Here is a 13,909-nt window from a genome sequence, read left to right on the forward strand (position 1 = left end):
CCAGGCTCCCCGGGGCAGGACGCAGGGCGGGAGGGCGTCCCCGGGCCGGCGGGGCCGCTTTCGTTTCCCGGACGCCGGCCGGGGGCGCGGCCGGGCTTGCTACCGGGGGCCGCGAGCCTGCGGCGGGGACGGGCGGCGAGGCCCCGGCGCGGCGGCCCTGAGCGTTCTCACGGGCAGCCTCACGGGTGTTTACTTACGTGGCGATTTTCAAATCAATAGCAAAACAGCAAACTTTTCTAGCAAGGTTTTGTTCCCCTTCCCCCGCAGAGTGGGACCCCGCTCACCGTCCACATAAAAAGCTATTATATCATTTCGTTCTCCTAGCTTAGCAGGGCCTGGGGGGACCAGTGGTCATCCGGGGGCGAGGAGCTGAAGGCTCCGTTTCGGGGCCGGGGGTGGGAAGGTGCGGAGACCCCGGCGGCGCCCGGCGTCCAGTTGAGAGACCCGCGGGCCTGGGGAGGGGGCCGCGCGACCCCCTGGGCCGCCCTCCGGGGGCGCCGGCGCGGGGCGCGGCGGGGGCGCCGGGAGGGGCCGGCCCCGGGGCGCGGGCGGCCAGGTACCTGCCCGACCTGTCTCCACCCCCTCGCCGACACCACACCCACGGGACTCCGGTCTCCCCGGGAGAGGGCCGGCGCGGAACAAAGGGGTCTTTGTTCCCCGGCTCCCGGGGCCGGGAGCGGCGCGCGCTCGCGTCTCCCCGCGCCCCGAGCCTCGCGCAGCCCCGAGCGCCGCCCTCGCGACCCCCGCGCCGGCGGTCAGGGAGCGGCGCCCGGCGGGGAGGGGGGCGCCCGCGGCCGCGGGGGTGGAGGGCGGGCCGGGCGGCCTCGCCGGGCGGGCCGGGCCGGGCCGGGCGGGCGCCCCGGGGCTGCCCCTGCCGGAGCCGCGCCCCCGCCCTCGCGCCGTCCCGCCGCTCTGAGCGGCCCCTCGCCGGCGCCGGCCCCCTCCCGGCCGGCCCTGCGCTCCCCATTCCGCTTCTTGGCACTTTCCTCCCGAGCCATCCTCCTGCACAAACTTTGATGGAGAATTTCACACCGCGCTGGAAAGATGCCGGTTATGAAAGGATTGCTGGCGCCCCAGAACACCTTCCTGGACACCATCGCCACCCGTTTTGACGGAACACGTAAGTCTTGCACTTGGATGAGTTGCTTATATATATATATATATATATTTTAACGATTTTTCCTCATGTAAATTACTTTCATTCCCACTGTCCATTTTGCACCAGGGGAGTGTATTTCCTTCGCTTCCTGCCGAGGTGTCTTTTGTGGGGAGAATTTTTTTTTTTTTTTCAGTGTAGTGTTAACACTTCGGTGTATTTGGCCCCCTTGATTCTTGGGTTTGTAAAGGCTGGAAAAGAATCTGAAGAAAGACCGACATCTGTGTTCACTGTGGGATCTGTAAGGCCTCTTTAAAGAATCGGTTTTTATGGTTTTTATTAATTTTATGAGGTGAAAATGAAAATTGTCCATATTGGTGAATTGCCAATCTATCTAGAGTTTCAAGGCTCCATGGACAGAGGAGCCTGGCGGGCTACAGCCCATGGGGTCGCAAAGAGTCGGATACGACTGAGCGCGACTAACACAACCACACATTGTAGGGAGAGTTTGGAGCGCTCTTTCCCCGCGGAGCTTCACTCCGAGCAGCCTTTTGGATAGGCGTGATCCCATCTGAGTTTAAGAAATGCAGCTGGAATCAAGATCGCCAAGTGTAAATTTCCTGTAGAATTCTAAGCGTTGTGAGTTGGTCAGAATATCGATTCCTGCTTCTCAGGAAGAATAAAATACCTTTCGGTCTGAAATTACCCTAGCACTCCAGGAGAAACTGTTGTGGAAAGAGATGCTGGGCATTCTAAAGGCTGATCTATCATAAGAGAAAGTTTCAACATATACATATATGTTTTGAGGGCGAAAATCACTGGACGTTTAGCTTGTTTAAGCTTCAGTTTAAAAGCAAAGATATGCCCTTTGGATTCTTGGAGACTTGATCACATCTGCGAGTGGTTCTCTTTCAGGACCACGGTCAGGTCCCCGTTACTTCCGGGCTTCTTAAGCCCTCCTCCTCCAGGGGCGGTTGGTTTTCCTTGCAATGAGGAGTCTGTGTTTCCACCCGCAGCAGAAGCTACCACTTGGCTTCACTATGAATACCCACGTCGTCCTCCTAGCTTGTGTTTCTTCTGCGTGTTCTCTTTCCTTTTCTGCCTGTACACAAGACTCGCAGAAACTCATTTCTTCCAAAGGCTTGTAGTGATTCCGATATCACTTTTTAGGATGATGGCATATTTCTCGGAGTTGATGTGAGAGCACGCATGTAACTATTTTCACTCCAGTAGTCTGGATACACGGTCTTACTACGGTGGGAAGCAAATCCCGGACTTACGCGCTTCAGGAATAGTTAGGAAAGTTTATGTGAGGGAGAAATGAAATATTTACTGGATTTTGTTCAGTTTTTATTTTTGACATTGTTGTGAGCATTCTTTCCGGTGGTTTTATCTTTATCTTTAGCCTTTCCCTCCCCTGTTATGTTCTAGATGTGTCAGGCGGTATGAGTGAAGAGCAATGCTGTTGTCTTAGTTAGATGATGATAAGAGAAAATACCATCGTAGACTTTCAAATCCTTGCCAGCGCCGTCAGACCCACTACCCGCCTCTACACAGTGTCACCCCTGTTGTCTCCATGGATGATTGTGGCTGCTACTGTTTATTACATTAGGAACTGATTAGTTTCCAGTGGATGTTACTCTTGAAGTTGAAAATGTAAACCCCAAAGACTTTTGATATTGATTACAAATGCATCCATTGAAACTGATCTAGTTGGTAAATGGTGGTTGCTTATTTCATTGTCATTTAAAGTTGAATGGAATGCGGTGTGTTCCCAGCATAGCCCTGGGAATTTCAGCAGGGCTATATTTAGGTATCAGTTTGCTAATGAGAGGAGGCTTTGGATCATCTGTAAGAACACCTCTGCCTCTTTCACTATAGCATTTGATAAACAGAGGACATGTAAGAGAAAGAACGGTGTGTGATAGTGAATAGCTCTTTTTCTATTTTGACTACATATTCATGTGAATAAAATAGAAGGTTAGAAGTTTTAAATCCTTGTTTGGGAAGACACATAAGCAGCATTTAGAATAATAGCAGAACTAAAACTGTAGAGGGAGAGCATGCTTGGTCTGTGCTCCAAGGGTCTGTGGGATCCCTGGAGGGGCCACTTTGTATGAAATCAATCTGAAAATCAGTGAAGTGCAGCATATAATAATACCCCTCATCCCAACAAACCCCCCTCAAGGAATGAGGATTCTATCCTCTCATTTGCACTGCCTTTGAATTGCAAAAAGACCTGAATAATCTGAAACTTAAAAAAATACTTCAAGCAAAATTTAGCCACAAATTTTGCTGCATCTAGCTAGCATCATGGCAAACCATTTTGCCTGCTAAATATTTAGTTTATCTTTTTCTATTTTTTATGTATTGACACAATTTTATTAAGTGTGATTACTATCCCTGAAAACTCTTTTCCTATGATCATCCTTCTCTCTCTTGATTTTTTTAGAGCAGTCATTTATTTCCTTGGGAAAGATAAAACTACTTGCAAGTTTTAAATTTGCAAAATTACCACTTGACCAAATTAAACCTATACTGGAGAAAAAGTAAAACTACTGAACTCAAAATGTAGTGTGTTTACTTGGTACATTTTCTGCCTTATTTGTTAGGTATATTTTATAGTCATGTTAATTTCTTACTCTGTTTTATTTGGGGCAATATCATTGAAAAAAATAAGAGACCAAACAATAACCTTAGCAAGCCCCCTTAGTTAACCACCATGCAGTATTATTATTATCTTTATTGACTTAATACTGTAGTGGAAAATAATAAATCTTGAAACATCATCTAAAATTTCTCCCAGGAAAAATTAAATATATGACAATAAAAGCCTATAACGTAATGTATAATTTATCAGCTGATGTATTATCACAAAGCAACATAAAAGAAGTTAATAATGCTTTTTATCACCTAGTGATACTTTCCCTGTGTTTCCCTGGTGGCTTTAGTCAATAAAGAATCCACCTGCAATGCAAGAGACCAACTGCAATGCAGGAAACCTGAGTTTGATCCCTGCATTGGGCAGATCCCCTGGAGACAGAAATGACAACCCACTCCAGCATTCTTGCCTGGAAAATTCCATGGACAGAGGAGCCTGGTGGGCTACAGCCCATCGGTTTGCAAGAGTCAGACAAGACTGAGTGACTAAACCACCACCAGAGACACTTTATTGTAGGCATAATAGGGTGTTTTCTCTTTTCAATATGTAAGAAGTGACCTCTTCGTCAGGATTGAAAGACAGTAGTGGACCGTTAATTGAAAGTTTTCCTCATATACAATATAATTCTTAACAACTATTGGAAAATATAAATCTTTTCATATAAAACTACCCTAGCATGTATTTACTCTTGAAATATGTTCTCCTGGTAAATTGAATGTAAATGAGACTTAGAAAAACTAAGGACTTTGCAAATATTGAATATGTGTACCCCATTTAGGGGGAAAAAGTAACTCCAATGAATTTCTTCGACTCAGCATATAGCCAAAGTTCTCACTTGAAACAGTTAAGCATACACACACACACACACACACACACACACACACATACACACACAATCTTAACATTATGACTGCATATAGTTTATTTTTATTTTTACACTTTTAAGGTACTTAAAAATTATTTTCAGAGTAGACAATTACTTGAAGTACATGAATATTAATCTGGACAAGGGGAAAGTACAATAACAGAATACATAAGTACATATTTAAAAAAAGTTTTTCAGTGTGACGGATATTTGCCACAGAGTACCATTTGAGAAAGACACATTTTTTTTTTTTTTAGTATATAAAACTTTCAAAGAAAAGTGTCCATTTCCAAACAAAATGGTGCATTAGCCTACATTTTCCAATCACATCAACATTTGGCCAAAACACTTTTTTCCCTTTGGGGTTAGTGAAACAAGGTCGAAGCTCTCAAGGAAGTCTGTAGCCCTGTGGACTCCGTCAAGGAGATTCCAGGCCGAGTCTTCAGAAATAAGGCGGTTTAGACACTCATCGGTGTTTGCATGTGTTCTAGGTATTTCCGCTCGGAGTGCTCCAAAGACATTCGCTGCATTGGAATGCTTCCTGTTCAAAGGCAGTTCTTAACGGCTTTGCTTTTGTCTTTATAGTTTCTTCAAAGTATGCAGCTCTCATAATATTAGAAGCAGAGAGAGAAGGTAAGGTGCCCAGGGCTGCAGGAAGGGAACACAGTGAAAAACGGGGCATTGGGAACTTCCTGAGTCTTTTCTGGGCTGTAGTGTGGAAAATATCATCAAAGGCATTTAGCAATGAAAAGAACAAGCTCCATCGTGCGTGGGTCTGTCTGTAAAAGGCTGTTCCGTGGAAACACCGACAGAAACACGCAGCACGCCACAGATGTCTCTCCGCAAACGGCCGCTAAAAGATGCGTTTGTGTGTTTCACAGGCCGCGGGCAGCCGCTGTTTCTCCCATTCTTTATGTTCGGAGTGATAGCTCCCACGCTAGTTTTCTATTTCTGTGCAGTGAATTACCACACACTCAGTGACTTACCTTCTCACATTTCTTTTCAGTCAGACATCCCGGCAGGGGCTGGGCCTGATGCTCAGGGTTTCCAAAGACCACAAGGCTGCAACCAAGTCATCAGCTGAGGCTTGATGCCCTCCTTCAAGCACACATGGTTGTTGGAGGAATTTAATTCCTTGGGGTTTTAGGACTAAGGCCTCTGTTTTCGTGCCAGTCTCCAGCTGGGGGCTTTTTCAGCAGCTGGTTTCCTTTGGGCTCCTGATACAAAATCCCTCTCCAGGCCCTCTCACAGCAGAGCGGCTTACTTCTTCACAATGGAATATAACAAAGCCATAAAAAAGAACTAAATAATGCCATTAGCAGCAACATGGGTGGACCTAGAAACTGTCATACTGAGTGAAGTAAGTCAGAAAAGCACAAATATCATATGATATTTGCCTTACTTGTGGGATCTAAATATATATATATATATGAACTTATTTACAAAACAGAAATAGACTCACAGATATAGAAAATAAAATTATGAGTACCAAGGGGGAAGGGTGAAAAGTGAAAATGAAAGTCACTCAGTCATGTCCGACTCTTTGTGACCCCGTGGACTGTAGCCCACCAAGCTCCTCTGTTCATGGGATTCTCCAGGCAGAATACTGGAGTGGGTTGCCATTCCCTTCTCCAGCGGATCTTCCCAGCCTGGGGATCTTCCCAGGCCAGGGATCGAGCCCAGGTCTCTCACATTGCAGACGGATTCTTTACCGTCTGAGCCACCAGGGAAGCACAAGGGGGGAGAGGGAGAAGGATAAACTGGAGATGGGGGCTGACAATACGCACCACTATATATGAAATAGAGCACCAATAAGGGTTTACTGTGTAGCCAGGGATTCTACTCGGCACTCAGTGATGGCCAATATGGGGAAAGAATCTGAAAGAGAGTGGATATATGTGTATGTATATAACTGAGTCACTTTGCTGCAAAAGCTAACACATTGTAAATCAACTATAATTTTTTTTAAAAAAAAGCAAGAATGCCTTTCTTTTAGGAGCTCACCTCCATCAGATCCACACAGGATAATCTCCCTTTTGACGTACTCAAAGTCGACTGATTAGGGATCTTAATTACATCTGTAAAATCCCTTCTAAAATCATACAACCTGTCCAAATGCAAGAGAAAGGGATTAGATGAGGTGTTACACAAGGGGTTGGAAATCTTGTGAGCTGGCTTAGAATTCAGGCTTCTAACAGTGCTGTCCCATTGCTGTACCATCATACGAAGCCTAACATTTTCACGTCTGTCTTTCTGTAAAGCAGGTTTACTGAGCACAGTCTCTGTAATTCTGTATGCACACAAACTCGCATCTGCATCCTTGGTGAGTGTATGGCCCAACTCACTGGGTGGAGAGTGTTTCTTTATATTTGGTGATGATGTGAGTCAGCCCAGCCTAGGACGTGTTTAGTCAGCTGTGTTATCAGGTTCTTCATTCTCTGATCTAGGAAAAATGTGGGAGACATAAGGATATTTTCAGAATATCAATCCCAGTCTTTTGACAGTGTGCGCACTGTTTCCAGATAAGGAAGATTCCATGGGGTCTGTTGGTCCGTGAACTGGAGGGTGAGCCAGTCCACAGATGTGGCATCCATCTAGGATTCAAGACGAGTCCTTGTACTCTAAGTTGACCAAGCTGTTTCCACTTTATTTACCTTCAGAACCACTTCTGCAGCTGGGCCAGTATGTGGATTGTTTTGAAACAGTATGTTTTCCATCCCTTTCTTATGCCTGTAACCATGTTTCAAATTTTAAGAAACTCCACATTATGCACTCTTGTATTGAGGTTGACCGTGTTAAATTAAATAATTTTCTTTATGTAAACTTTATCCCAAGTTTATTGAAAAGAAGAAAGAGGGAGAGGGAAGAACAAATTGAGAAGAGGGATGAGGAAGGAGGGAATTATTTATTTTCACTCTTTTGACTTGAGAGAAGAATTCTTTATCCTGCGAAAGACTTATCACGTAGGTTCTCAAAACTTTCCTGCAATGAACAAAGTATTTGATTTATAAGAATTTGGATTTAGGTATTTTCCAGAAACCGACTTCCTTGGTGGCTCAGTGATAAAGAATCAGCCTGCAAATACAGGAGATGTAGGTTCGAACCCTGGGTCAGCAAGATCCCCTGGAAGAGGGCATGGCAACCCACTCTAGTGTTCTTGCTTGGGAAATCCCATGGACAGTGAAGCCTGGTGGGCTACATCCATAGAGTTGCAAATGAGTCAGACATGACTTAGCTAACCAGAAATGCATTTCTTTGAATGAGTGAGATATACTAATAATAAGAAAAATTTTGTTACATGACCTTTAAAAGTACCAGATAATTTTGTTTTGACATCATCGTATAGAAGAACATGGATAGGTAAACATGTGAAGAATGGAAGTTATACCCCCAGGGTATTTTTCCTAGGCTCTGGTATTTGGTGTTGCCTGTAGACCAGATGCGATGCTCTTCTGGGAGGGCGCATTCTCTCTTAGGATGTCTTTACTTTATTCAGCGTGTCAAGCATTTCTTCAAAGACATTTAATCCATGCTGACTCTATACAAAGCCATTATGCTAAGATCTTTGGGGTAAATCAGGCTTGTCTTTCTCTAAAAGAGGACAATAAGTGTATGCACAGATTACCATCGTCTGGTTGGAAAGGGATACGAGTGTTCAGGAAGTGTAAGCAAAGGACTGTGTACATTTGGGTGAGGGAGGAATAGCTTCTCCAGGGGGCATCACACAATAAATGACTTCTGGGTCAGCATGATTGGCTCATATACGATAAGGGCAAAAAATAATCTTCCATTTACTTTGCCAACTTGTGTAGCACTTGTCACTGAGCCTAGGAAACTGAAGATACTCCTTTTTTTCTCTTTTTTAAATTGAAGTATAGGTGATATACAATATTATATGTTACAGGTGTACAATATAGTGATTCACAAATTGTAAAGGTCATATTCCACTTACAGTTATTATAAAGCATTGACTGTATTTTCCATGTTGTACGACATATCCTTGTAGCTTATTTTATACCTGAAGATCTGTACCGTCTTAATCCCTACCGCTATACTGCCCTCCCTCTCTTCCCTCCGAAAGTGTTCATTCTTTCCAGCTAGAGATTACTCAACAGCTTCCACGAGAGTTTTGCAATTCTTTTCAGCTTCTACCCATTAAGGTTTACAATACTTGGTGTCTGAATTTTAGCCTGGGCTCTCTGAATGAAGCTAAGAGTCTCAAGCTCATGGGCTTCAGTGGGAAAGAGCTACATTGGCTTGGTCTTGCCTTTGAAAAAGCAAGATACTATTTTAGTGTGTGTGTGTGTGTGTGTGTGTGTGTGTGTGTGTGTGTGTGTATCTGGCTCTTATGTCTAGATGCTTTTAATTAATTCTTATAGGCTGTCCAAGTGTCTAAACCAAAACACTAAGATCCTTCTTCTTACTCTGTCCTAATAAAGCCTTTACACTTGAGCAAGGTCCCCTATTATGTAGGGAAATTGTGTGTTCTTCATTTGTTTGTGAATATCTGCTTTGCCCATGAAGCCAGCTTTCCTTAGGAAAATGAAAGATTGATTTCTGACCACATAGCTGAGCACCCTCTCTGCCCCAGGGCTGCTCACCCTGTGTTGTGCTGTAGGACTATGCCTGTGAAGAAGAAAAATAATTGAGGGTGTGTGAGAAAAGTAAGTGAGGGTGTGCTGGTCCCCGTGAAGCGACTGGAGAAATGCCAACCCTCAAAGGTACAGAACTGCCACTTCTTCAGAGACAGTAGGTGCACCCAGGCAATGCCTATTTGCTGATTCAGTCTAAACACTAAGTTTTTTAATCCATTTTGGTTTAGCAGCGCCTACAAACAAAAACGATGAGGTTTCAACTTCATCTGTGGCGTAGTTCATTCTTAACAACTGCAGCAACTGAAGAGTTTTCTCAGTAATTTAAGCAGTCAGATGTGATTCTTGGCTTATAAATTCCCTGGAAAATTAATTTTGCTTTCCTTTTTAGCTGTTAATACAGCTAACTATCTCCCTTAAGCCCTTCAAAATTCACATGACCCCAAGTGAACTGGTAATCTTTTCTAGCCCATGAAACCTGTTCTCTGGCACAGTAATTGGCATCCCCACCCCCCCATTTCTTCGGGCTGGAGATCTGAGCCAGCCTGAAGGGCCCGTCCACCTCGTGGGTTATCAGTCTGTGAGGTTTCACGTAGAAGGGCTCCTCGTCGCCCTCTCGGCGCTTCCGCTTTAGTTTGCATCCTGTTCCTTCTGGGCACGATGGCAACCTTACTCTGTCTAGACTCTCGTGGGCATACGCTTTTATCTGACCCACGTGCACCCCCTTCAGCCTGCATTGTCCCCAGAGTGGTTTTCTGTAGAAGCAGTATCATCATTTAACCCTGTAACTGACAGTTCCCTGCTACCTCTTGGAGGGGGTCCAAAGCCCTCAGGGTCATCCAACCCCGAGGTCACTCTGCAGGGTCTTGTCCAGCCACTGCCTCCTAAGGCTCAGACACCCTCACCCGGAGCCCTCCAGGCCTCTGCCTGGCACCCGCCCTGAGGCTCCAGAGAGTCAGGCGACCTTTTTCCCCAGCTGCCACCTTCCCTTCTCAGGCCGTCCCTCTAGCGTCTGTGTGCTCTGACCACCTGCTTTCAGATTTCAACGCCCAGCCATCAGCTTCTTCCGGCTCTGACTGGGTCATCGTTTATTGTTTGCTTCCTTGCTTGGGCTTATGCTGGGAAGAAAGTCTGGGCTCAGTAAGTGTTTCTTTGGGTAAAAACATTCATGTTTCTGAAAGGCCAGGTCTGTATACTGACTGCCTTTGTTACCTTTCAGTGGTAACTGGTGCTCTCTTTGAACAGTACTGTGTGCTTAAATGTAGTTTTGAAACATAGTCCTAGACTGGCTTCTAGCCTTTCGTGGTCACATGGGTGGAGTACTAATTTCTTTTATGAAACTCTGATGCTGACAGTGACTACTGTTTGCGGCCTGTCTGCATTCACGCTGTGTGCTAGGCTGCTGCTTTATCTGGTCCTACAGGCCGGCTCAGCAAGGAGGCAGGCACTTTGGCTCCCTGTCTGTACCAGATGACAGGATTCAAGCTCAGAATTTTCCCAACCTTATCACAGTAGCTTGTGATTTTTCTACTCTACCACACTGCCTCTAAAATGTGGCTTTTTAATAGTAACTATAAACAGACTGGGGCAATCTGTGATAGCATTTCTAGTTTCTGACTCTTGCAAAAAGGGGTTTCTGCTTTAAAGATTTTAGCCTTTTCTAGTTCATGTACTGTTTTCCCTTTAAGTACTTGTCTAAGGAATGTGTTGCGATTGGTGCTTAAGACTTGTATCTGGGGCTAAGTGCACTCACTTGCAAAGCAGTTTTGCTCATCAAAGAAAGTCTACCGTCCATTTTTTCTAAAAGAAAAAGTAAACTCATCTTCTTTGAGATTTTGGTACTTAGCATTTACTGACTTTAGAACTTTCTGTGATGTTTTTGTTGTCAGGCTAATCTTTCTATAGAAGATATTCTAATTCTTATGGCTGTTACAGTGACATCTTTTTGTATTTTTACACTGTTAATGTCTTACACAGGAAATTCTTCTACTTATTCTGAGTCTACTTTTATTGGAAGAAATAAATCCTCCAGTGTTAGGCACTTTTAGCAGCAATCATTTACCTTTTCTTTATAATGAACTTACAGGAAGAGGGCTTCCCTAGTAGCTCAGTTGGTAAAGAATCTGCCTGCAATGCAGGAGACCCGGGTTTGATCCCTGGGTCAGGAAGATGCCCTGGAGAAGGGAATGGCGACCCATTCCAGTATTCTTGCCTGGAGAACCCCACGGACAGAGGACCTGGCAGGCTACCGTCCATGGAATCTCAAACAGCTGGACACGACTGTGCAGCTCACTTTCCTTTACAGGAAGAAGTAAGGGCACCCAGCTCTCTGACTCGCAGATCTAATCTAAAGCACTTTTTTTCCCTTTTTTGTTCTAATAAGTCTTTTGGACAAATTTCCTTTTTGTACTGCTCAGTCCAACAGAGTTTCTTAGTAGTCTTACTTTCTTAGTTATTAAACGAGAGGGAACTGAGACCAGAACACTTATCCAACTTTCGACATTTTATCTGATAGTCTAGAAGAAACGATCTTTGTAAGAAGTTCAGATGTTGTCAAAATGTCAGATACTCACTCTGACAGGAAGTAGCTTGTCCTTAAGTGTGGTGTTCTGGCCACTGTTTGAGCAGAAAGAATGATGTAGAAGATTAAATGGAACCTGTTTTAACCTCAACCCAGAAAACTGTTTCTACTGTGATTCCATGAATTGTGGAGACCAGTGAATGTCTTGGGGCTGCAGCTTTTGTATTGTATTGTAACCTTTGGTTTGAATAAAAGTTATACGGTTAATTAAGAGATAATAATAATAGCTATTTGCCTAGCATTTCAGTAAATTCATTCTTTCATTCCATCGCTTGAATTGCTTTTGAACTAATGGATAAAAAGTGGCTTCCTATTGTCATTTTTTTTCTTTCTTTCTTTATTTTTATTTGTTTTGCCATACATTGACATGAATCCACCATGGGTGTACATGTTTTCCCCTTCCAGAACCCCCCTCCCACCTCCCTCTCTATTTTCATTTTTAATGTACGTGTATTTACTGTAAGGGAAGCTGAGCATTATTTAATATATTTAAGTTCTATTTAAGTTTCCTTTCCTGATCATATTTGTTTGCTCATATTCATTACCCTTTATTAATTAAACTGTTTCATTCCCTTGTGATGTTTGCGAGCTCTTCACGTAGTAACACACTGAACACGTTACTGGTGATGTGAATCGTGTATGTGTCCTCCAAGTTTGGTGGATTTTAACATTTTTATGTAGATGAATTAATCGATTTTCCTTTGACGATTTCTGTGTTCTGTGCCATACTTAGATGGATGTTTTCTATTCTGAAATTATTAAAAAGATATATCCTGTATATATGTGTTCTATGTGTTCTACCATAGTTTCATATTGTATATTCATTTTTTCTACTCAGTACATTGTATAATTTGATCTGTTGAGTACAATGTAGGGATCAAGTCTTCCTTTCTAGATCCGTATCCATTTTTCTAACAATATTCTTCCATAATTCATCTTTTCCATGCTGATTTGAAATGCCTAAGTTATCATATTCTACATCTGTCTATGTAATTCTATTTTTGACTTATTACATTCATCTGTCTCCTTCTTAATGTGTGGTTTCACAGTTTTAATTATGAAGTTTTATGATGTGTGTTGAAAGTCTCCTTCTAGTCTATTTCCCCACCAGAATGTTAACTTGCTAATCGTGCTTATTTGGAAGTCCACAGGAATGTACGAGTCAGATTATCTAGTGGGAAAAAACCCTCATGGTATTTTTAATGGAATCTCCTGTAGGAAAATGACATTTTTATAATGTTGAAAATTCATATCCAAAAATTTGCTGTATATTTTTATCTTTCACATCTTTTTTGGGGATTCTCAGTAAAGGTTTTGCATATTTCTGGTTTATTTGATTCCTAGTAATTTTATCTTCGTAACTGCTATATAAAACTGATTCTTTTCTTCCACTGTTTAGTGTTTCTAATTCAGTTATGTTTATTTATTTGAAGGCTATTGACTCTTATATTTTTTTATTTTTCTAACCAGTCAGCTTGCTGAGTTTCCATTATTCTTTGCAATAATTTTTCACTTGGGTTTTTGAGGTTTTCAGGTAAGAAATAATATTGCTGTCAAATAATAAAAAGTTTACCATCTTATTTCCAATTTTCACTGCTCTTACTTTTGTCCCTTTAATTTTTCTGTTGTCTAGTTGCTTTGGCTAGTATTATAAATACTAAAAAAACGGTGTTGATAAAGAACATCTTTCTTGTTCCTGACTTTAATGGGAATTATTTCAGTGTTTTTCTAATAAGAATTTTTCTAGTTTTTAGTTTGAGAAATATTTTATTATTAAGAGATTTTGTCATGTGTTCTTATTTTATTAAGCAATTTAATCAATTCTTTTCTTCATCTATTCAATTAATTCTATGGTTCTTGTTGAATCAATTAATAGATTCTTTTGACAGATTTTATAATTTCAACTATCCTGGCATTCTTTCAATAAAAACTTCTTGGATGTGTTACTGGTTTTTACTTGTTAATATTTTATTTAGCACTTAATTTAGAATTTCACCTGTTACTGTTTTATTTAGAATTTCAGAATGTGCGTGTATAATATTCACTTTTTGTATGTGTGCGTTATTGGCTTTTTGGTGGGGGAACCACACATCCATATTTGTGCCAGTTATAA

General features: G+C 42.6%; 1 protein-coding gene across 1 annotated transcript in view; it reads left to right on the top strand.

Moving 5' to 3' along the window:
- Nucleotides 1-706: 706 nt before the first annotated feature.
- Nucleotides 707-13,909, top strand: part of KCNH8 (potassium voltage-gated channel subfamily H member 8) — a 444,159-nt gene continuing 430,956 nt past the window's right edge. Inside the window, exon 1 of the mRNA XM_081573380.1 lies at nt 707-1,120. Coding sequence (XP_081429506.1) covers nt 1,045-1,120 — 76 coding nt within the window. The 5' untranslated portion in view covers nt 707-1,044. The remainder of the gene's footprint in view (nt 1,121-13,909) is intronic.

This window comes from Giraffa tippelskirchi, chromosome 2 (genome assembly GCF_054371585.1).
Source record: "Giraffa tippelskirchi isolate mGirTip1 chromosome 2, T2T-mGirTip1v1.2.pri, whole genome shotgun sequence".
Taxonomy (NCBI): domain Eukaryota; kingdom Metazoa; phylum Chordata; class Mammalia; order Artiodactyla; family Giraffidae; genus Giraffa; species Giraffa tippelskirchi.